At 41.8% G+C, this 24,969-nt stretch overlaps 1 protein-coding gene across 2 annotated transcripts in view; it reads left to right on the top strand.

Annotated features, from left to right (window-relative positions):
- The window catches only part of rsl1d1 (ribosomal L1 domain containing 1), a 40,888-nt gene extending 16,148 nt beyond the window's left edge, over positions 1-24,740 (top strand). The window contains exons 3-9 of one of the 2 annotated variants that reach the window (XM_028814106.2): positions 2,398-2,536; positions 3,153-3,301; positions 3,662-3,763; positions 10,526-10,619; positions 11,029-11,157; positions 17,895-17,979; positions 24,231-24,740. In XM_028814106.2, coding sequence (XP_028669939.1) covers positions 2,398-2,536; positions 3,153-3,301; positions 3,662-3,763; positions 10,526-10,619; positions 11,029-11,157; positions 17,895-17,979; positions 24,231-24,565 — 1,033 coding nt within the window. In that variant the 3' untranslated portion in view covers positions 24,566-24,740. Of the gene's footprint in view, positions 1-2,397; positions 2,537-3,152; positions 3,302-3,661; positions 3,764-10,525; positions 10,620-11,028; positions 11,158-17,894; positions 18,007-24,230 lie in introns of both variants that reach the window. The other variant, XM_028814105.2, reaches the window with a different exon arrangement.
- Positions 24,741-24,969: the final 229 nt, after the last annotated feature.

Below are 24,969 nucleotides of genomic sequence, written 5' to 3'. Positions count from 1 at the left end.
TACATTGTCCAGTATTCCCTGCTGGCATTCAGGTCACCTCCATGCTGCAGGAAGGGCTCCACCTGGCGCCCTGTGGGTACTGGCCGGGATGAAAGGCCGGCCACATATCACAATATATATATATATATATATATATATATATATAATAGTGTGTGTGTGTGTGTGTGCGCTCTCACCCTGTGCTGGGCTGGTGCCTTGTAAAGATGTTGGTCCTGCCTGCACCAGTTGCGAGTTTAGAGGACGGCTGTATCAACAAATGTTATAATCCGTCCTGCCACAGTAGCTCCCCTGGATGGCACTTACCCTTAAAACAGACAAATAGTTTGTACAGTTTTCATTTACAGGTTAATTCAATGTTTCAGATTTAGCTTGAGAGAGTTTTGTTGTAAACGTCTGCTGTATTCAGTATTTTCCTCTTGTTACACGTCTGATAGGCGCTCCTTTCAGCAAATCAGATCCACAGTAGTCGGCGGTGAGCGTGGCTGTGGCTTATGGCTACCTGTACAGACCACTGTGTGAGGGTCTGAGCAGATCTCCATTACCCATCATACGCACCCCCTGTTGCAAGAAACCAAAAATCTGACAGTTGTCCCTTTTGATGAACCAAATAAATAAAGGAAAACACTCCAACTTTCAAATCAGTTACCGTATATACTCGTGGATAAGTTCTCCCACCGGTAAGTCGGGGCTTGATTTTATCGTATGATTTCCTGTATTTTATAATGTCGGTCGTATAAATTGAATGCGGAAAACTCATGCTATTTGTATAAGCGATTACGATATGCTAACGCCCACCTGAGAGAGTAAAAACGGATCACACGGCCTTTTTTCTTTTTATTTATATTGTGCCTACGTGACCACACAGTGATACCCGCACTATTTTCCGAAGCAATGTTTGAACTGTTTTGTGTATTTTTGTATCTTGCACCTTCTTACACCTTTATCGTAAGAGCATCCCTTATCTGTGGTGGAGCCTTCAATTAGAAGAAAATAAGAAGCTGGTTTTAAATTAAAAGTCGTTGAAGTGGCGAAAGAAATTGGTAACTGCGCTGCTGCAACAAAATTCGATATGTTGGAGAAACTGAGAAGAGATTGGAGGAGGCGAGAAGATGTTAAAAAAATAAATAAATAAATAAAATATTAAGAGTTGCCTTTTTGAACGGGCATATAAGTCAGGGTCTGATTTTATGATCGATTTTTTTTTTGGGGGGTTTCAAGACCTGACTTTTCCGTGAGTATATACGGTACTAGATTTCAACCAATCTTAACACAGGTAAGTGTCATTCACATCTGTCTATCTCTCTCTATCTTATCTCTCTATCTATCTTATCTCTCTATTATATAGTGCCTTTCACATTATCTTCACGAAAAGATGCCTTTTTGTTGACAAAAATGCAAGTTTTAATCCGTGATGTAACTAACAGTCCTACTGTTTACCTGACTGTCTGCTACTCATCACTGTATTCTTTACACACTATCCAGTGACATCCGCACCCTCATAGATTATAATAACTTTTGCTAGACAACCCCTGAAACAACCTGCCCCATCTTCCCCTACTGATTTAAAATCTTTAACACTTTCAGAATTTCAAAACAGCTGAGGTTAGAAAATGGATGTGGCTGATCGAAGTGTGCAATTGTCATCTCATTGTCCTGCTGCCTGGAGTCGCTAAAATGCCAACACCAGAAAAGTCCACATCGGGTGTACGGAGGGTTGAAACTTTCCAGAGCTTTCAGCCAATTACCACGTCACGTTTGTTTTATATAAACCTTGATGTTTGTGTAAGAAGTGGCTTAGGCACGTTTGTGCGCATAAGCAAATTTTAGACTTTGAGGCCCCAGGACCTGCTAATATTTATACACGAATGCTTAAATAAAATGTGGAGTAAAGTAAGAACTTTTTTAAATCACCTTGAGAAGTGAAACCTGATCCTTTATGTTTTTATATTAGGCTGATCTTAATCAGGAGTGTCTCACAAGATGAGGTATTTTGTCTGGGTCACAATGGTTCAAATTGCAGTTTTTATTCAAATCACATTTGTCTGAAGCATTTGATTGGTGTTTAAAGTGATAGTTTAAACACGACTTCTTCTTTCGGCTGCTCCTGTTAGAGGTCGCCACAGCGGATCATCTTCTTCCATCTCTTCCTGTCCTCATCATCTTGTTCTGTTACACCCATCACCTGCATGTCCTCTCCTCTCCTCTCTTAGGCCTTTCTCTTTTCCTGTTTCCTGGCAGCTCTATCCTTAGCACCCTTGTCCCGATATACTCAGCATCTCTCCATTTAAACACAACTGACTTCAGTATTTATCATACATTTTAGAGTGACCCAGCGGAATGCAGTTCATAAATGGTGATGTTAGTCATTTCATGGTCTTCTCTTTTACTCTCTTGCAGTCACTTGCCCCATACAATCCACACGGGTTCAACAGAAGTGTGTCTGTTCACCAGAGATGAGCCTGATATGTCTGCCGAGAAGACGGAAGCATTCTACAAGAAGCTACTGGCAGATAAGAACATCCGCTATGTATCAGAAGTGAGTTTGGAACTGAAGTTGAATTTGCGTTTGTGTGGCTTGATGATCACTCCCGGTATACAGCAGTGAGCTCCACAAATGCCTTGCTTTTACCAGGGGTCTCATGTGTGACACTGGGTTTAGGATGAAGTCATGTCTTCAATTTGACGTCAGTGATGTTGAGCTGCTTCCAGATTTTTTCCTAATTAATGCCTGTAAACGGGGGGCATGCAAGAGAAGGATGGCTTCTCCTAACTTAACTTGTGGCATTTTCTTTAAATTAACTTTTTTTTTTTTTTTTTGTGTTGCCCAGTGGAAAAGGTTCTTGCGGTTGGCATACATGTGCTCTCAAATACATACACATACAGTATGACAATTGTAGCTGCAGGAGTGTAAGGCGAATTCACGCACGGGTAAAACGCCTGCTGAAAGAAATCTCTCAGTCCAAAAGTTTGTTTTAAAAGTATTTGGTGAAAATTCAAATCAAATAATCCACACAGGAATAAAGAAAAAAGGTTGTTGCACATATAGAATGTGTGCCAGACTCATTTCTCAAAAACACTTTTTAAGTTTATTGGCCCATATTGAACTCTATGCTGTTAACTAATTATGTGTGTTTATTTTCTGATATTTTCAGGTTATTTCCTACAAGACTTTAAAAAAAGAATACAAGCCATTTGAGGCCAAACGTCGGCTGCTGAGTAATTTCGACCTGTTTCTCGCCGATGCCAGGATTTATCGACTTCTTCCAACTCAGATTGGGAAGCATTTCTATAAGAGCAAGAAGTAAGGCTGTGCCACAAGTGGTCTTAATTTGGGAGGGAGCCTGGGAGGGATTTGTTGGTCATGTGCAGGTCTGATAGAGAGTAGTGACAAGGCATATGGTTGGTTAAATGCGAGAAAAAATATGTAATAAATCGATTTATCACTCTGTGAAACAAAGCATCACGGTATTGACTTGCTGCGTAACATCTTGCATTGTGTTACCATACCTGTCTTGAGTATTGGCCAGCAGGTAGCCATTTACTGCCGCTGTTGCCTTTCTGTTTTGGATGCTTTTTCTTTTTTTCATTAACGAAATTTATCTGCAGTTTGCTTGGTGGATTTTTAAGATTTAAATCTCTCTTGTATGTTTTGTTTTCTTAGAGTGCCCATCTCTGTGAACCTGAAACCAGCGTTTCTAGAGAATGAGATAAACAAGGTGATGAAGACGACTGTCCTCACTGTCACCAACAAAGGATGTTGTTGGTGAGTGATGTCCTTCCCATAGCATAGGAGAGCCACTGCCTTGTTCACAGAGCTTTTTGTCTTCTTTCTCTACATTAATTTATTTTCATTTAAAATGGATTGTCCAATTTCTGGTGAGTTAATTAAATGTGGCTCTGTGCGTCGAATTTCCGTTAAACTTTAACTTACTTGTGTACTAAACAGACGGCAGTTCCTACCCATTCTAGTGTTGGGCTCCATGGGGGAGGCACCCCGGTTGCTTAATTTACCCCAGTTTAAATTACCCCAACCACAAATACTAACCTTAAAGTTAGTGGGGATGGAGCATAGTTGCCTATAAGTCCCTAATGTTAATGTCCCCTTTGGGTGCCTAATGCTAAAAACGAAAATCCGATTTGCGTCACGATAATAGAAAAGGGTACTAGCCGACCATTTAGTACGCGAGGACCAACTTTAATTATATTATGTAGGGAGCTGTTAATTTTTCATGAAAATCTGTGACAGTCTCGCACTGTATATACAGGTGCTGGTCATAAAATTAGCAAATCATGACAAAGTTGATTTATTTCAATAATTCCATTCAAAAAGTGAAACTTGTATATTAGATTCATTCATTACACACAGACTGATGTATTTCAAATGTTTGTTTCTTTTAATGTTGATGATTATAACTGACAACTAATGAAAGTCCCAAATTCAGTATCTCAGAAAATTAGAATATCAATTAAGACCAATGCAAAAAAAGGATTTTTAGAAATGTTGGCCAACTGAAAGGTATGAACATGAAAAGTATGAGCATGTACAGCACTCAATATTTAGTTGGGGCTCCTTTGGCCTGGATTACTGCAGCAATGCGGCGTGGCATGGAGTCGATCAGTCTGTGGCACTGCTCAGGTGTTATGAGAGCCCATGTTGCTCTGATAGTGGCCTTCAGCTCTTCTGAATTGTTGGGTCTGGCGTATTGCATCTTCCTCTTCACAATACCCCATAGATTTTCTATGGGGTTAAGGTCAGGCGAGTGTGCTGGCCAATCAAGAACAGGGATACCATGGTCCTTAAACCAGGTACTGGTAGCTTTGGCACTGTGTGCAGGTGCCAGGTCCTGTTGGAAAATGAAATCTGCATCTCCATAAAGTTCGTCAGCAGCAGGAAGCGTGAAGTGCTCTAAAACTTCCTGGTAGACGGCTGCGTTGACCGTGGACCTCAGAAAACACAATGGACCAACACCAGCAGATGACATGGCACCCCAAACCATCACTGACTGTGGAAACTTTACACTGGACCTCACGCAACGTGGATTCTGTGCCTCTCCTCTCTTCCTCCAGACTCTGGGACCTTGAAAGTAAATGTTGCATTTCCTTTGGAAATCATCAGAGAACATAACTTTGGACCACTCAGCAGTAGTCCAGTCCTTTTTGTCTTTAGCCCAGGCGAGACGCTTCTGACACTGTCTCTTGTTCAAGAGTGGCTTGACACAAGGAATGCGACAGCTGAAACCCATGTCTTGCATACGTCTGTGCCTGGTGGTTCTTGAAGCACCGACTCCAGCTGCAGTCCACTCTTTGTGAATCTCCCCCACATTTTTAAATGGGTTTTGTTTCACAATCCTCTCCAGGGTGCGGTTATCCCTATTGCTTGTCCACTTTTTTCTACCACATCTTGTCCTTCCCTTCGCCTCTCTATTAATGTGCTTGGACACAGAGCTCTGTGAACAGCCAGCCTCTTTAGCAATGACCTTTTGTGTCTTGCCCTCCTTGTGCAAGGTGTCAGTGGTCATCTTTAGGACAACTGTCAAGTCAGCAGTCTTCCCCATGATTGTGTAGCCTACAGAACTCGACTGAGAGACCATTTAAAGGCTTTTGAGTTAATTAGCTGATTAGAGTGTGGCACCAGGTGTCTTCAATATTGAACCTTTTCACAATATTCTAATTTTCCGAGATGCTGAATTTGGGACTTTCATTAGTTGTCAGTTATAATCATCAACATTAAAAGAAATAAACATTTGAAATACATCAGTCTGTGTGTAATGAATGAATCTAATATACAAGTTTCACTTTTTGAATGGAATTACTGAAATAAATCAACTTTGTCATGATATTCGAATTTTATGACCAGCACCTGTATAAGGGGTCTAGAGCAGGGGTTCTCAAACTCAGTCATGGGGGACCCCCCTGTGGCCGCAGGTTTTTGTTCCAACCAACTTCCATTTTTCATTGGACTGTTAGCCTAATTAAGTGAGTCGTTATTTCCCAGTTTCTGTGTTTTGGAGTCAATGTAGAAATTACAAACTAAGTTTGGTAGATTTTTATTAAAATGTAATAAGCTGCTATATGTGGAATATGTATTTCTTTAAGTTGTTAACAGTATTTTCAAACTAATTTTAATTCTACTTTTCCTGGTGTTCTGGTTATTGATTATTTACTAATTAGCAGGTCTGACACTGAAGTCGTTGCTGCTTTCATCATCCTGGGGGTCTGCTGTGCTGGTTGTTAATTGTCACTATTAGGGTTAAATGAAGGGAGCAAACTGCACAGGAAAAGGGGAAAATAATAGGAAAACAACAAAAGAGAGTTAAGCGTTTATAGCTTTAGGAAAAAATAGAAATATTTCTAAATGTCTTATAAATGTTAAAAACCAGACTGTTGTGTTTTTCTGAATGCAGAATAATAGAAGAGTAAAAAAAAGACCAGCTAATTAAATTTGATCAGTTGCTATTGGATATTATCACCGATTGTGAATCTGGTTGGAACAAAAACCTGCAGCCACTGGGGTTCCCCAGGACCGAGTTTGGGAACCACTGGGAGGATATGGAGTTTAGTCGTTCAGTTTTATTTTATACTAGCTGTGTAAGCCCGTGCTGTATAAAGCCTGAGCTCCTCGAAACCATGGATTCTGACACTTCAGTCAGTTAATCGGATCAGTTGTGCATTAGCGGCTAAGTGAGTGTCTCTTTCCTCAGAGGTCTCGTTTTGCGATGTGCTCGTCTCGCTTGTGTTTTAGCTGCTGTGGAACATGCCCTGGACACAGACAGGCAGACACGTTCAAATCACCCCACACACGTTTATTTACAGCATCCATATTTACAATAAAGTGCTCACAAGCCCAAAGTCCCCAACAGTCCTGGCCACCATCAACAATGCCTCACTTGTTCAGGCCGCCTCCTTGCCTCCTCTCAGACCTCGTCCTTCTTCCACCCGACTCAAGTCCCTGAATGGAGGGCCCCTTTAATACACACCCAGATGTGCTCCAGGTGCCCCCTGACAATCTTCCACTGGCACTCCCCAGCGTGGCGGAAGTGCCGGCTGCGCACCCAGAAACACTCCGGGTGCCCCCGATCCTCTTAACGTAACCAGCTGGGTCGCCCCCCAGTCACCTGCGACACGGCTAAGCAAGGTTCACTTTCCTCGGAGGTTTCATTTTGGTAATGTTCTCGCCTCGCTTGTGTTTTAGCGGCTAAGGGAGTTTCTCTTTTCTCTGCATTTTCACTTTGGTGACAGTCGATTTCTTTGAACTTCATGCTGTAGCTTCGCACTTCCAGGCCAGACAGGCAGACAGGCACACACTCTTCCACGTGTAGATGTTTATATATAAGACGGTACCCTTTGTAGATCATTCTGTCACAAGGCACTTGACACACATGCTACAACAAATTTCCCAGCTTTTAGATAGATAGATAGATACTTTATTAATCCCAAGGGGAAATTCACATACTCCAGCAGCACCTTACTGATAACAAAAAACAATATTAAATTAAAGATTGATAATAATGCAGGTAAAAACAGACAATAACTTTATATAATGTTAACGTTTACTGTTTATGATTTAGCACCATGGAGAAAACTTACTCAGATTTCTACCTGTTTGTGGAATTGTTTTCCGCTCCCCTCAAGCTCATTTCATCAGATTTTTTTTTGTATTAGAGGTTCTCTGGGATCAGTCACAGTAATGGATTTATCGGGAGCAAAATACCCAAGGTGGTGTCTGAACAGTAGGATGATCTGGCCGGACAACACACACCTACTGTACTAAAATGGTCCAGAGCAGGCTACTGTTTTTGAGGAGGCTCTAGGCCTTAAATGTGTGTGATAGGCTGCTGGAGATGCTCTACCTGTCCACAGTAGCAAATGTCACTTCTGTTTTGGATCTACTGCTGTGGAACACCAGATGACTGATCAAACTGATCAGGAAGGGCCAGCTGTATTACAAGAGCGACCCCTCTGCTCGCTGGAATCCATGCTGAAAAAGGGAATTTGGGCAAAATTAGAGGGCATCATGGCTATTGCTGCCTGTCCTGTCCATGACATCATGTCCACCTTTAGTCTCTAGATCAGGGGTCTCCAACCTTTTTTGGCCTGAGAGCTACTTTTACAAAATGAAAATGGCAGAGAGCTCCTCATGTTTTCTAACGTTTATTCTCATCGCTTATTTCAACCCAAACAAACTGAATAAGCTTGTTTTGCCTGAACATTTACAAAATGTTGGTGTGCACAGCTCATTTGCATTAAAACATCACAAAAAAAAAATTGAGTTCACCTGCAACTGCATTTTGTACGTCTGTGTGCATTTTCTAGTGTATCTCACACTATTGAATTAAAACATGAAAGCTGTCAAAACAAAACAATGCAATTACCAAATCCACAGATACGACTTCTTCATTTGTCATATGTCACTGTGTCACTTTATTCACATGTCCAGTCGTGTTTTTTAGTTAGTCGGATGACTGGCACTGAGGTGTGTGGTGGAGTGGAGCCACTCAGGTTGACTCTTCTGGAGTCATTTAAATGTTCGTCTGTCTGTCTGTCTTGTTCTGAACTTTGATTTCATGACATTCATGTCAGACTCACAGAGGTATGGAGACCCAAACAAAGCAGACATTTTCAGAGCTGCTTGGTGAAGATTCTTATAGTTATCTGGCTCTACTAAGCTCCAGAAATTCTGAAAATGCTGTTGAGACTTTAACTGCACATCATTTTGAAGGTCTACTAATATATAATATATAAAATCCAATGTCTGTCTGTCTGTCCGCTTTTCATGAGAGAACTACTTAACAGATTTAGATCGGGTTTTTTTCTATAATTTGCTTGAACATTCCAGGTGATTTTGTGACTTCTCTCATTTCGCTATGCATCACATTTCGCTTGCGGTACCGATTTATGTGCGCAACTCCGAGAAACACGCAACGGGCCGAGGGGAGGGGCCTTCCTCACTCACTCGCCAGCTTCAGGACGTGATCCTTAACTCCACTTAGCTAGTGAACAAGATAACAGTTGAATTCAACTTTGTTTGATATTTAAAATAAAGTGTTACTTAGATCTTGATGAGTTTGAGTCCGGATATTCTCTTAAGTGTATGCCACATTGAAAAGAGAGATTGCAATTCACATTGTGGATCGTGATTTTGTGTTAAAAGGATCGTGATATGATTTTTGCTCAGTTTAGATGGCCGGCCAGCTCTAGGAAGAGTCCTGGGGGTTTCAAAATTCTTCCACGTATGGATAATGGAGGCCACTGTGCTCATTGGGACCTTCAAAGCAGCAGAAATTTTTCTGTAACCTTCTCCAGATTTGTGCCTCGTGACAATCCTGTCTCGGAGGTCTACAGACAATTCCTTTGACTTCATGCTTGGTTTGTGCTCTGACATGAACTGTCAACTGTGGGACCTTCTATAGACAGGTGTGTGCCTTTCCAAATCAGGTCCAGTCAACTGAATTGACCACAGGTGGACTCCAATGAAGCTGCAGAAACATCTCAAGGATGATCAGGAGAAACAGGATGCACCTGAGCTCAATTTGGAGCTTCATGGCAAAGGCTGTGAATATTTATGTACATGTGCTTTCTCAATTTTATTATTTTTAATAACTTTGCAAAAACCTCAAGTAAACTTTTTTCACGTTGTCATTATGGGGTGTTGTGTGTAGAATTCTGAGGAAAAAATGAATTTAATCCATTTTGGAATAAGGCTGTAAGATAACAAAATGTGGAAAAAGTGATGAAGCGCTGTGAATACTTTCCAGATGCACTGTATGGTTGTGGGATTATTAGTTACTTGTAACGACGCACTGCTATAACAATAACGTGCAGTGAATACACTTGACGTGAGCGTTCCTAGTTTTCCTCCTCTTTCTTTCTCTGTACGTTTACCATTCGTGTGCTCAGAGGTTGATGCACTTGTTCCTAAATGAGCGGCTCTTCTTTTCTCCGCCCTAGCGGCCCGCTTCTTCTCTTCTTTCGTCAGCATCTTTGACTTAATTAGTTTTAACGTGAAGAGTTTTTGTTGCAATTACTTAGTACATTTTCTTTCATTTTTCACTTAAGCTAGCACTTAAGTCTTCAATCTGCCTCAAGAATGATTTAAGATATGAAGAGGTAGAGGAAGTGACGGCGAAGGTGGTAGGAATGAGTACGGCGCCTGTACACATGCGCTGCCTGTTGCCAAGAGTTAATTCTACAAAAAATAAAAAGGAATAACTTTGGAGGTCAATCATCACCCCGAAAGCAGATAGTAGATGTCACGTAGTATACGTGTACCAAATTTCAAGTCAGTAGGTCAATTTTAAAATCCTGGACAGACAAACGGACAGCCACGGTAGCTTTGACGTTTTTTCCATTTTTGCTAATTTTATGTTCTCTATTGCTGTAGAAGCAAATGAATCTCCTTCTGTCTTGTCTTTCAGTGTCATTTCTGTCTGTGCCCATCCAAGCTGATCATGTCTCGGTGAATCAGTGGGTGGGAATAAAGTTAAAAAAATCACACTGACCCAGAATGCCTTTGTGTCTCTTACAGTAACGTCAAGGTGGCCCATTCTAGGATGACGATTGAACAGGTGGTAGAGAATATCTGTGTGGTAGTTGGTGTCATTGCTGCAAAGCTTTACAAAGTAAGTCCTTGTTGGCCTTCTTCCAGTTCTCATGTTTTTTGTTTAAGCTTGCCCATAGCTAGTGTTTCATCTAAAAATGATGGAGCGGGGCCGTGTTGTATCAGTGTGGACCAAAGCCAGATACCATTTTAATAAAATAATCCGTGTTTTCATACCTTCAGTGCCATGGTTTGCTTTCCTCTCTGTGGAGCAGACACACACACTTCACACACAGGGGGACACATTAAGACGTCTTATTCTTCAGTTAGCCGAGCACGTCCAGTGCTTTAGTTAGTTGTTGCTTGAAACAGTTCTTGTCAAATTTACCAAATCAATTGCATTCCTGGGCATCGGCTCACAGATTAACAGTTACATGGGCATTGTGTTATCTGCTTTCATGTTTAAGTGATTGTGATGTTTTGTGTTGCAGAAAGCAACAAATATAAAAATCATCCATTTAAAGAGCAGCTCCTCGATAGCTCTGCCTGTCTACACATCACCTCTTCACCACCTGGATGATCTGGACAGTGAGATATTGAAACAGCGGAAAGAAAGAAAGGTTTGTACAGTTCAACTCCGCTTCTTTGTTGGATTCCTGCTGCTTCTTGGGTATTACAGTGATTTTTTTTTTTTTTTGGGAGGAGGGTACACTAAGTACAATACAACTTAACATCACCGAGGGAAGGGACAGAGCCCTTTGAGCAATTCTCCATTTAAAATATCTAATTACTAAATACAGAGCTAGTACACACACAAATGCAGATTTCTTAAAATAAACAAAGGACAAGGTAGAAACCGATTAAAGATAAATGGAAATCAACACAATCTGTCCGTTAATTAATCGATGAACTGTGGACAGTGGGCAAAGATGGAGATTAAAATTGTAAAACGTCTAAAAACAAAGCCTCAATCCTGGAGACCTCGGCCAACTGGCTGCCTACTCTCTCCTGCGTTTTCTACAGGTGCTGGTCATAAAATTAGAATATCATGACAAAGTTGATTTATTTCAGTAATTCCATTCAAAAAGTGAAACTTGTATATTAGATTCATTCATTACACACATACTCATGTATTTCAAATGTTTATTTCTTTTAATGTTGATGATTATAACTGACAACTAATGAAAGTCCCAAATTCAGTATCTCGGAAAATTAGAATATCAATTAAGACCAATGCAAAAAAAGGATTTTTAGAAATGTTGGCCAACTGAACGGTATGAACATGAAAAGTATGAGCATGTACAGCACTCAATATTTAGTTGGGGCTCCTTTGGCCTGGATTACTGCAGCAATGCGACGTGGCATGGAGTCGATCAGTCTGTGGCACTGCTCAGGTGTTATGAGATCCCATGTTGCTCTGATAGTGGCCTTCAGCTCTTCTGAATTGTTGGGTCTGGCGTATTGCATCTTCCTCTTCACAATACCCCATAGATTTTCTATGGGGTTAAGGTCAGGTGAGTTTGCTGGCCAATCAAGAACAGGGATACCATGGTCCTTAAACCAGGTACTGGTAGCTTTGGCACTGTGTGCAGGTGCCAGGTCCTGTTGGAAAATGAAATCTGCATCTCCATAAAGTTCGTCAGCAGCAGGAAGCATGAAGTGCTCTAAAACTTCCTGTAAGACGGCTGCGTTGACCTTGGACCTCAGAAAACACAATGGACCAACACCAGCAGATGACATGGCACCCCAAGCCATCACTGACTGTGGAAACTTTACACTGGACCTCACGCAACATGGATTCTGTGCCTCTCCTCTCTTCCTCCAGACTCTGGGACCTTGATTTCCAAAGGAAATGCAAAATTTACTTTCATCAGAGAACATAACTTTGGACCACTCAGCAGCAGTCCAAAGGCGAGACGCTTCTGACGCTGTCTCTTGTTCCAGAGTGGCTTGACACAAGGAATGCGACAGCTGAAACCCATGTCTTGCATACGTCTGTGTGTGGTGGTTCTTGAAGCACTGACTCCAGCTGCAGTCCACTCTTTGTGAATCTCCCCCACATTTTTGTTTCACAATCCTCTCCAGGGTGCGGTTATCCCTATTGCTTGTACACTTTTTTCTACCACAGCTGGTCCTTCCCTTCGCCTCTCTATTAATGTGCTTGGACACAGAGCTCTGTGAACAGCCAGCCTCTTTAGCAATGACCTTTTGTGTCTTGCCCTCCTTGTGCGAGGTGTCAATGGTCGTCTTTTGGACAACTGTCAAGTCAGCAGTCTTCCCCATGATTGTGTAGCCTACAGAACTCGACTGAGAGACCATTTAAAGGCTTTTGAGTTCATTAGCTGATTAGAGTGTGGCACCAGGTGTCTTCAATATTGAACCTTTTCACAATATTCTAATTTTCCGAGATACTGAATTTGGGACTTTCATTATTTGTCAGTTATAATCATCAACATTAAAAGAAATAAACATTTGAAATACATCAGTCTGTGTGTAATGAATGAATCTAATATACAAGTTTCACTTTTTGAATGGAATTACTGAAATAAATCAACTTTGTCATGATATTCTAATTTTATGACCAGCACCTGTATAGTGGTGTCTGCCCTAGCCATCCAATCTGATGACTCTTAACCATCTGATGATTCATCTTGTATATTTATTGTAGAATTATATTATCATTCAAGTTCTCTATTCGTAGTTTTGGTTCTCCTACGCTATGTAGGTGTGTATAGGTGCTTTCCCACAGCAGGAACCAGTGAGTTCCTGTAGGATGTAGGCCCTGGCCTCTTTCAGGTGTTGCATTCCCTCTGCACTACAGGAACTGTGTAACCTTTATGCAAAATATGTAGCAGTCGACAAAGAGTGCAAATAGAGGGGCGTGCGGGATTTCACAGGAGACTTTGATGCAGTGCGTGGCTCTGTGCACCATGGAGCCCACTATGAAGAGTGATACGGCACGAAGTGCGGCCCTTCATCTTCATGTGACGGTGTGGGTTCTGCTTCCCGCCTCCACTTCCTTTTTGGGAGCTCTTGAACACAACAACGTCAGTAATGTAACCGGATGAGCTGGACAATGAGAACACCAAATGAAGCAAGGAGAAGGTGTAAAGTGCTTTTATTACAAAATCCAAAACAAATCAAACTGTGTCCAAAGTGCAGTGTTCCAAAAATGTTTCAATAAATATCCATAAAATCGTTGTAAACATCCATCCATTTTTCAACCTGCTATATCCCAACTACAGGGTCACGGGGGTCTGCTGGAGCCAATCCCAGCCAGCACAGGGCGCGAGGCAGGAAACAAACCCCGGGCAGGGCACCAGCCCACCACAGGGCACACACTAGGGGCAATCTAGAATCGCCAATGCACGTAACCTGCATGTCTTTGGACTGTGGGAGGAAACCCACGCAGACACGGGGAGAGCATGCAAACTCCACGCAGGGAGGACCCGGGAAGCAAACCCAGGTCTCCTAACTGCGAGGCAGCAGCGCTACCCACTGTGCCACCATGCCGCCCAAGTTTGAACATTTAAGAATTCTTCATTATGGCTTGCTACCATCACCCCAAGAATAGAGTACCATCACATTTTTATCAGTGAAACTGGTTTTATTCACTGCTTGTGGTACATTGAAATAAAGCCAGAAAGGACAACCACAAGGTAGGTGTGAATATCAGAGTTCATCTGGCCAAAACCTACAGTATGTGTAAAATTTTGTATCAAAAATGACTAAGCGCTTAACTGTATGGGAAATGCGGGTGTTAAAAGTAATGGCAGACAATTCTCTGGAGGACTGGGTAGAGCTTTACTTGGAAACGAGTGACCAAAAGCGTTGACTGCATGCATGAAGCAGACCCTGGAAGTGATTGCAAGGCAAGGTACCTCCAAAATAAATTTTTTGTGGTCAGTTGCCAAGCCAGTTGTTATAACCATAAGCTCTTCTAGTCTTATTGCGATTTTCCCCTGTCATTCCTCCTCTTTTGGTGACAGTAGCAGTCCTGGCTGATTCTCATTTCTCATCAGAGGGTGCATGAAGAAGTGTAAAGTTTCAAGTCCTTTAGCAAATTCTGAGCACAAAAATTGCAGAGCACTTTTCTGTTCTTGTGCAGTGCAAACTAACATATGCTCATTCGTATTTGTAACCCCACACCAAATGGATGCTGGCAACAGCATCAAGGGAACTGAACCTCCATATTCAGAGTCGCAGTGCTGTAAGTTCTCACAAAAATACTGAAACAAAAGAAATGTTTAAAAACTGTATGTAATATGGTCGGATGACACAACTCGTCAGGGCGCAGCGTGAATGAGTGAGGTGACTGATCCAGAGACACACAAGGGTTTCAGTTGAAAATTCTAGTTGGCCACACAAATGAGACATTTGAAGGTTGAAAGGTGAGGGGAGATCAAAGTCGAACATCGGGCCTCCGAGCTCTGTGCGTTCTTTATTGTCTTCTATCCATTGAGCTCCACCCTGTTCATTTTGAAATCAGAGTCTTGGTGTTACCTTACTATGCAGGATTCGTTGTTTCAGTACCTCGGCAGGTGCACGTCTCTGCTGGCTCCAGTCCAAACTGATGTCATGCTCGACTAAAAGCTTTTAGCAGTGCTGAGCGTCTCTTTAACAGCCAGGTGGGTCGGCTGCCTTGTGGTGAAAAGATGGGCTCGTTGTGCTGTTGAGGCCTTGGGGCTGAAGCTTGGATTGTTGCGTGGGGTTGTGTTTTGGAGATGTGTCTGCCTGAGTAAGATGATGGAATGAATTTAGCAAATTTATTTTTCATGCTTTTTGGAAATCCTGTAAATCACTACCGTATATACTCGTGTATAAGTTGGGTCTTGAAACCTGAAAAATCGATCATAAAATCAGACCCGACTTATATGCCTGTTCAAATATGCGACCCTTAATTTTAATTATTTTTTTTAACATCTTCCTGTTTCCTCCAATCATGCACCAGTCTTTCAGACACATCGAATTTTGCTGCAGCAGCGTAGTTACCAATTTCTTTCCCCACTTCAACGACATTTAACTTAAAACCAGCTTCGTATTTTCTTCTGATCGAACGCTGCATCCGTAGATAAGGGATGCTCTTACGATAAAGGTGTATGAGGATGTGAGATACAAAAACACAAAACAGTGCAAACGTCGCTGTTGTGATGTAAGATTTTGCATATAACTTGATAAATATTTTGTATGTCTTTATAATGCAACTAGTCATTTAGCCCGTAACAATAACGGATGCTAGAACAGTAGTGCATAAACATTAGTAGGAACAGTCTATATTAAATGGCAAGGGACCTTGACCTTATTCTGTTTGTTGGTCGTATTTTTCTTTGTCTTTCAGCCTTTCTTTTATTGATGTTTACTTGCTGAGCTGACCGTTCTTCGTGGGCTGCCGCCGTGTATTGTGTGTCTTTAATTTTCTGTGACAGTAATACTGTCTTGTACGCCCGTAATATACCTTTAATTTTCTCTGGCGCTAATACAGGAGTGCACGTCGGTAATATGCCTTTAATTTCCTCTGACAGTAATACTGGCTTGTATGTGGCTGTAATATAAGTCACTGTATTGTGTACCTTTAATTTCCTCTCGCAGTAATACTGGTTTGTATTTCCGTAAAACGCTTGTAACTTTCTCTGACAGTAATATCGCGCATCGCACCGTGCCCCGCGCATGCACACTTCATCAGAAGACACACACACACGGACACCTGGACGCACACTGGGATTTTATTAAAGAGGATATTAATGTTACATTATGTGAAAAGCATTCATGTTTACAACCCCATAACCAGGAATGGGTCTCTTTGAATTTTATGACAGAATTGGGGAAGGAAGTGCCTTAAACCAGTTTGGCGAGTGTTTCTATGAATATTACCAAAAATACATTGTTTAAATTGTAATTTAACTCCTGCTCGTCTTTTACTATACCTAATTTCCTGAGGTTATAGATGTAGAAGGGAAGGTGGGGAGAAGTTATATAGTATAATACCTTATAAACAGTGGTAAGTCTATGGGATTTGAGGTGTTCTGACAGAGGCTACATATTAATAATACAAAAGGGGAAAGTAGAGCAATATATTACTGTACCAAGACAAAACAGTCGCTTTGGAATAGAATAGTTTGGGTATTACTGCTCAAGCTGCTGCCCTCGCGACCCGACCTCGGATAAGCGGAAGAGGATGGATGGATGGGTGGGTATTACCGTGTGGTCACGTAGGCACAATACATAGAAAAAAGAAAACGTCCGTGTGCTCTGTGGTTCCTCACTCAGGTGGGTGTTAGCATATCGTAATCTCTTGGACCAACAGCGTGAGTTTTCCGCATTCGACTTATACGACAGACATTATAAAATTTCAGAAATTCATGTGGTAAAATCAACTCCCGACTTATCCACGGGACAACTTATCCGCGAGTATATACGTTAGACGGTAAATGCTGTATGTCATGGAACATCACTTGCATCCTGAAATACGATAACTACATGTGATTTGCAGCAGATTTTCTCAGATCTTTGCGGTATTGAAAGCCAGGGCTGAGGAGTCTGAGACAATTTTGGGTACCTGGAGTCAGAGTCTGCAAAAATGTACTGATTCTGACTCCTAATACATTTAAATTGTAATGAAAAAAAATGCAGCAAGTTCAAATGTCTCATTTCACAAACAATAGTCCTAATTAAGTACTTCTCTGATGTAAGAATAAAGCCCAGTGCATAGTTGTGTTACGACTAGTGTGAAGTTCAGCGGAGCTATTATACAACCTGACATCAAAATATTGTAATCTGGATTATGGCACATTACAAAAAGTGTTTTCATTTTATTTCAGATGTAATGTGTTTAACAAGTTCATTTGAGTGTGAACAAGTATAATGACGTAGGTGGAGGTGTGTGCTACGGCCTGATGTGTGTTCAGGGGTTCTTGTCTTTTGTTTAAACTGGCCAATACGGTAGAGAGTCCGCTTCTTAGCCAGTAGTTCTGTGGTTAAATGATGTGGATGTTGACTTCCTTCAATCAACATGGAAAATACATTAGCGTATTAAATACAGAGGAGTACCGGAAACTAAGGAGTCGAAGGATTTATCTACCGACTCCACAACCCTGGTGAAAGCTAATAAGTCCATTCCTGTGGAAGGTAAGTGTATGTTAGTCTTGTTCCCTTGAAGGCTTCCACTAAGGATGTCAAAGTAAGGATGAGGATGAGGATTTCACTTTTGTTCTGGATTGTGCTGGACCGTCATCCAATGATTACCCAGCGTACTGCTTTGGTGTGAAATCAGAACTGTTTATCAGATTGAAATAAAAATCAATCCGGTTTTACATGCCCAGAAACATTTGCTAAAGCACTTGCTCTTATTTCATAACAGGAAGCAGACAAGGCCAAGAAAACTGCAGAGACGTTGGCGAAGAAGGACGAAGAGCTAATTCCGGAGCTACTTCCATTAGACACAAGTAAGGGCAAATCTGAGTGGACCTCAGGTATGGCTAACTACCTAAACGTGTTAGCAGTTTCACCACTCGTTGAGATGGGGTAACCCAGCGACTGTCCAGCAGGTTCGAGAGCTGGTTGTGTTACGAGTGAAGGCCATGAATACCACATTAGGTGGGTTGGGATTGTTAGTTTTAGATAGTATGAAATGAACAGCCTCGACACACACAAAAAGGTTTGGGGCAGCCACCCACATATTGTCCCCGAGTGCAAATGGGTTTTGAAATGGCACTCGTGATTTGAATGGAGTCCTGATTCGAACTAACTCAGGCAAGAAAGATGGCAGCTTTAAAGGGTCTGCACCGGAAGTGACGTCATCTTGGTGCCTGAACTGGAAGTGGCATCATCGAAGTGGAATCTGACCGGATTTCCCGTGTTTGGTCTGCAGAGATAACAGAATTAGGTTTAGTGCACCCTGCCACCCCCTGGCCTGGCGTGGAATTACCTTCTCATGGTCGCTTCAGCTTCATCCTGTGTGACAATAGGTAGATGTCCATTTGTTCCAAGGGGGATATTTAGCTTTTACAGAAGCTCAATAAATAAATGTTTAATAACCACCACTAGACCTCCCCCCGCCCCGCCCCAATACATCCCAGAATTATGAAAAATTATTTTTTCAGTGTGATATGCTCCAGATTTATGATATGCAGTTGGGAGTGACATTATTTGCTACTTTTTATTTCAAAACACCCTTCCACTTAAAAATAATCCATGGGGCACCGATACTGTCGTGATCACCTGTTGACATTACAGCAGTTTGTCACGGCTGCGGTTTCCCCTTTGGTAGAGGTAGCTGAAACCGCCCGAGACTGTGATCAGTGGACATTGAGGGAACACCCTGGAATGACAGTAACGTGACTTCCAGCAGTTACCTTATGATGGCTTATTGGTGATCTGTGATTGGCAAGTTCACCATCTGGTCATTTTATGGCACACAACTTAGACAAGTCAGTGCCTTCCATGCCAGTTCTATCTGTTGCCGCTGCTGAGCCAAAGCTGGCTGACTGACACAAGACAGGAAAATCTCCCCAGTTATTTATTCATCTATCTCATATGAACAATTTTTTTTATTTCATTATGTTGTATATTAAAGTCACATACTAGAAATAGAATTTTATGTCCATTGCCTAACTTTTCCAGTTAAATGCTGTAGTTTTACCTGCCAAGTATTGCAGAGGACTATTGTATACAAAAATGTTAAATCATTGTGTCTGTAGAGTAAAAGCAATGTTCCTCAAAATCAATGTGTTTCCAGCATTTTGCATTGCCATTCAGATTAAGAGATTCTTTATTAGTGATCCTTCACAGTTTTGTATTTGCCCAGACACACACATGGAAAAACAGCACCCCAGAAATGGTCAAATCATGTTCAGGAATGCTGAAAATATATAAATCTAACAAAAACTTAGTTGAAATTTTGATCATATACAGTGCATCCAGAAAGTATTCCCAGCGCTTCATCACTTTTTCCACATTTTGTTATGTTACAGCCTTATTCCAAAATGGATTAAATTCATTTTCTTCCTCAGAATTCTACACACAACACCCCATAATGACAACGTGAAAAAAAATTACTTGAGGTTTTTGCAAATTTATTAAAAATAAAAAAACTGAGAAATCCCATGTCCATAAGTATTCACAGCCTTTGCTCAATACTTTGTCGATGCACCTTTGGCAGCAATTCCAGCCTCAAGTCTTTTTGAATATGATGCCACAAGCTTGGCACACCTATCCTTGGCCAGTTCCGCCCATTCCTCTTTGCAGCACCTCTCAAGCTCCATCAGGTTGGATGGGAAGCGTCGGTGCACAGCCATTTTAAGATCTCTCCAGAGATGTTCAATCAGATTCAAGTCTGGGCTCTGGCTGGGCCACTCAAGGACATTCACAGAGTTGTCCTGAAGCCACTCCTTTGATATCTTGGCTGTGTGCTTAGGGTCGTTGTCCTGCTGAAAGATGAACCGTCGCCCCAGTCTGAGGTCAAGAGCGCTCTGGAGCAGGTTTTCATCCAGGATGTCTCTGTACATTGCTGTAGTCATCTTTCCCTTTATCCTGACTAGTCTCCCAGTCCCTGCCGCTGAAAAACATCCTCACGGCATGCTTCACTGTAGGGATGGTATTGGCCTGGTGATGAGCGGTGCCTGGTTTCCTCCAAACGTGACGCCTGGCATTCACACCAAAGAGTTCAATCTTTGTCTCATCAGACCAGAGAATTTTCTTTCTCATGGTCTGAGAGTCCTTCAGGTGGTCCTTCAGGTGCCTTTTGGCAAACTCCAGGCGGGCTGCCATGTGCCTTTTACTAAGGAGTGGCTTCCATCTGGCCACTCTACCATACTGGCCTGATTGGTGGATTGCTGCAGAGATGGTTGTCCTTCTGGAAGGTTCTCCTCTCTCCACAGAGGACCTCTGGAGCTCTGACAGAGTGACCATCTGGTTCTTGGTCACCTCCCTGACTAAGGCCCTTCTCCCCCGATCACTCAGTTTAGATGGCCGGCCAGCTCTAGGAAGAGTCCTGGTGGTTTCGAACTTCTTCCACTTACGGATGATGGAGGCCACTGTGCTCATTGGGACCTTCAAAGCAGCAGAAATTTTTCTGTAACCTTCCCCAGATTTGTGACTCGAGACAATCCTGTCTCGGATTTCTACAGACAATTCCTTTGACTTCATTCTTGGTTTGTGCTGTGACATGAACTGTCAACTGTGGGACCTTCTATAGACAGGTGTGTGCCTTCCAAATCATGTCCAGTCAACTGAATTTACCACAGGTGGACTCCAATGAAGCTGCAGAAACATCTCAAGGATGATCAGGGGAAACAGGATGCACCTGAGCTCAATTTCGAGCTTCATGGCAAAGGCTGTGAATACTTACGTACATGTGCTGCCTCAGTTTTTTTTATTTTTTAATAAATTTGCAAAAATCTCAAACTTTTTTCACGTTGTCATTATGGGGTGTTATGTGTAGAATTCTGAGGGAAAAAATGAATTGAATCCATTTTGGAATAAGGCTGTGACAGAACAAAATGTGGAAAAAGTGATGCGCTGTGAATACTTTCCAGATGCACTGTAACGATACTGTCCCATCCATCCATCTATTATCCAACCTGCTATATCCTAACTACAGGGTCACCGGAGCCAATCCCAGCCAGGACAGGGCGCAAAGCAGGAACAAATCCCTGGGCAGGGCGCCAGCCCAGCACAGGGCACACCCACACACCAAGCACACACTAGGGACAATTTCGGATCGCCAATGCACCTAACCTGCATGTCTTTGGACTGTGGGGGGGAAACCCATGCAGACACGGGGAGAACATGCAAACTCCACGCAGAGAGGACCCGGGAAGTGAACCTGGGTCTCCTAACTGCGAGGCAGCAGCGCTACCCACTGCGCCACCGTGCCGCCCCTACAATACTGTCGCAGTTCTATATATATATATATATATATATATATATATATATATATATATATATATATATATATATATATATATATATATATATATAAATGTAAATATATATATATATATATATAATGTAAATATATATATATATGTTAATTAGATGCATGATAATGATAGAGTATTGTGACTCGGTCACAGTGCTTTCCCTATATCTATATACACTATATAATACTGATGGTGGTGATGATGATAATAATACACGTACAGAATATGCAGGGAAAGTGAAAGAAATAGCTGTGGCATACAGAAGAATAGAACCGGACTCTACATTGACATTCATTGTGACTGCATTACCTAATGTAACCATATGGTGGCAGCAGTAAAGCAAAAATGGTGCCTTTCTGTTAGTCTAGTTCAGGGTAGGCAGTTTTGGCCCTGAAGGGCCGCAGTGGTTGCAGGTTTTTGTTCCATCTCGAATTTCTTAATGAGAGGTCAGTTATTGCTGATGAAGCACTTATTGTTAAAGTGACACTTTGATGCTTCCTTATAGTATTTTCCCTGCCCTTAATTGCTTATTTTAGTCTTAAGTAGCTGCATTCCCTGTTTTTAATTGCTCCTTATTAGCAATAAGATGCAAAGGACAAAGGAGCCAGCAGTTCTCTATTTCACTTATTTCCATTTACATGTGTGTGTGTTCACCATGCACTATTTGTTTTAATAAAACACTTAAGAGAAAAATGTGACAGGCTGAAAAAGATCCGTTTTAGGCTTCAAATTGTTTAGATGATATCCTTGGAAAGGGAAAAAAAAATCTATAATGTAAGAACTTAACATTTCAAACTAACAAGCCATTTAATTAAATAAGGTATGAGGTCTGGCAAGGATTGGCTTCTAATTAAGCAGTTGGGTTGGAACGAAAACCTGCAGCTGCTGTGGCCCTTCAGGACCGGTGTGGCCTATCCCCAGGTCTAGTTGGGTTGTTTACAGCTCCCTGATACAGTGGAACCTCGGTTCACGAACGTCACGTACAAATCAGTTTACGACCAAAAAGTTTGCCAAACTTTTGCCTCGGTATACAAACAGGCCAGTTTCCCTTTTGGTTTGTACATGTTCAGTCTCTCATTGTGCATTTCCTGTGCAGCGAGCGAGAGACACACACACACACACACACACATGGCTCTATTCAATAAGGGCGTGCACAAGAAGGCGAGCTTCAAAAGGGCGCCCTCAATTGGGCGCGGCGAATAAAGGCGTTCGTAGATAACTTAGTTCAAATGGCTCTGGAATATGTGAAGAGCAACAAAGGTGCAGATCTACTCGTAGTCGAAGGCTACACATTCAGAAAGGAGAAAACTATCAACGGGAAACACATCTGGAAATGCACTGAATATAGGATTGGAAAATGTTCGTCTCGCTGTCATACCAAAAATGGATTATTCGTCAAGAGACCATCTACGCACAACCATGTTCCAGATGTGGCGAAGATCGAAACAAGAATGTTTTAATATTCTTGCTTTCGCTTTTTTATACGTTCAATCATTGCCTTTATCTAATAAATTTTTTGTAATAATTTTGTTGCGTTTGCCTTTATTCGCTGCACCCAATTGAGGTTGCCCTTTTGAAGCTCGCGTTTATTTACGCGCCCTTATTAAAGGATACACACACACAAACACACGAGAGAGAGGGCTGGACTCTTAAGGTAGGAAGGCAGTTAAAGAATGCACTGGGCTTGATTTTGTTTTCACTTCTGTTTACAGCGATCAGTTCATAGCGTATTGTTGCAATGTTGCTTTTCTTGGTGGTTTATTAAATTATGAATGTTTTCAAATGTTCATTTTTTTTTCTGTGCTTAAAACTCATTAAAAAAAATAAGTGTTTTTAGCCAGCAGTTGGTAGCGCTATAGTGCGAACTATTGCAGTGTTAGTTTTCTCTGTTGTTCAAGGTTTTCTCAGTGTTATTCAATGTTTTTACATTTAGTTTACTATTACGCTGTGCATTCTGTGGTTTATCCATCCATCCATTGTCCAACCCGCTGAATCCGAACACAGGGTCACGGGGGTCTGCAGGAGCCAATCCCAGCCAACACAGGGCACAAGGCAGGAACCAATCCTGGGCAGGGTGCCAACCCACCACAGATTCTATGGTTTAATTAACTATATTTGTGCTTAAATACTTACAAAATATATATACATACAGTTTGTATGGTCTGGAACGGATTAATTGTATTTACATACAATCCTATGGGGGAAATTGCTTCAGTTCACGACCAAATCGGTTTACGACCAGAGTTTTGGAACGAATTATGGTTGTGACCCGAGGTTCCACTGTACCTGCATTAACAAAATTAAGAAAATGGATGGGATAAATGGAAAGATGTATTATATGTAGCACCCTGCATAGATGATTCACTTATCACAGATTAACACAAAAACGGCCATTAAAGTAACTCAGCATAGTTTTCAAACTTGATCAATCCAATTGAGGGTGGTGGTGTCATCACATGGAGGTAAATTGAAATTCAACACACTCGTTCTCTCGTGCCATGTAACACCACTTGTTCACAGTTTTTTTTGGGGGGGGGGGGGGGGTGCAGACCCAATCACAGACCCATAAGCTTTGAATATAACACAGAAACTGCCTTAGAGAAGTTGTCAGTCCATCGCAGGAGTCTAGCTAGTAATTTCATTGAAGTCCTGCAGTTGGTGTTATCCTGGTTGCTTGATTACAGAAGACAAAACATCCATTACTGTATACATCCCTCACCATTGATTTCTTTGTTGTTTTTTTTTTTTTTTTTTGCCTTCTTTCTTTTATTAAGAAAACAAGCAACAAGAAACTCCCTGTGGACCTGCTAAGAAGTCACCCAGAAGTGATCCCAAAATCAAAGAAAAAACTCCACTGGCCAAAAAGGCGAGGCTGACTTCTAACAGTGCACTGAATTCCCCCAAAACCCCCAGGTGGGCTGAAGTTGTGACCTCCCTAAAGGAGACAAAAAATCCAAAGACACCAAAACGGGAGGCTAAGCCAAAAACAGAATCGGGGAAGCCGAAAAGGGGAGCACCAGCTGGCACAAATGTGACCACGTCAGCAAAAAAGGCTCCAAAAACACCCAAGCGGAAAGTGCAGGAGCTCGTCGTCCCCCAGACTTGCTGATCCCCTTACACGTTGGGCCGAAGCAAAATTCTGTGAAGACCGGCCGGCGTGTAATATGGAGGTTGGACTTTGTACAAGAAAGCAGCACAGCCAGTGTGTGCGTTGCTTGTTTGCCTTATAGAAGGTCTTTTTTGGCCTTTCTAGCAATATAAATAAATGTATATTAAAATTGAAACGTGAGGTTATTTTTTTTAGCAAGATAACGTTATTTCCAAAACGTTAACTATTTTTGCCTTTCATAACCAAGCTTAATGTCACCTTTGTAAAATATTATCAACGATTAGATATGTGCCGCCACTGGAGTCCTGCGACCTGAGCCGTGCTTGTTGTGCCCCGTCTGTGTAAATGCTTCAGCCCGTGTGTACACCTCTCTGAGACTCGCCGATGCTTTCCTCCTTCGGTGG

The sequence above is a fragment of the Erpetoichthys calabaricus genome, chromosome 11 (assembly GCF_900747795.2).
Source record: "Erpetoichthys calabaricus chromosome 11, fErpCal1.3, whole genome shotgun sequence".
Taxonomy (NCBI): Eukaryota; Metazoa; Chordata; class Cladistia; order Polypteriformes; family Polypteridae; genus Erpetoichthys; species Erpetoichthys calabaricus.
This window is presented reverse-complemented; position numbering and strand designations above follow the sequence as displayed.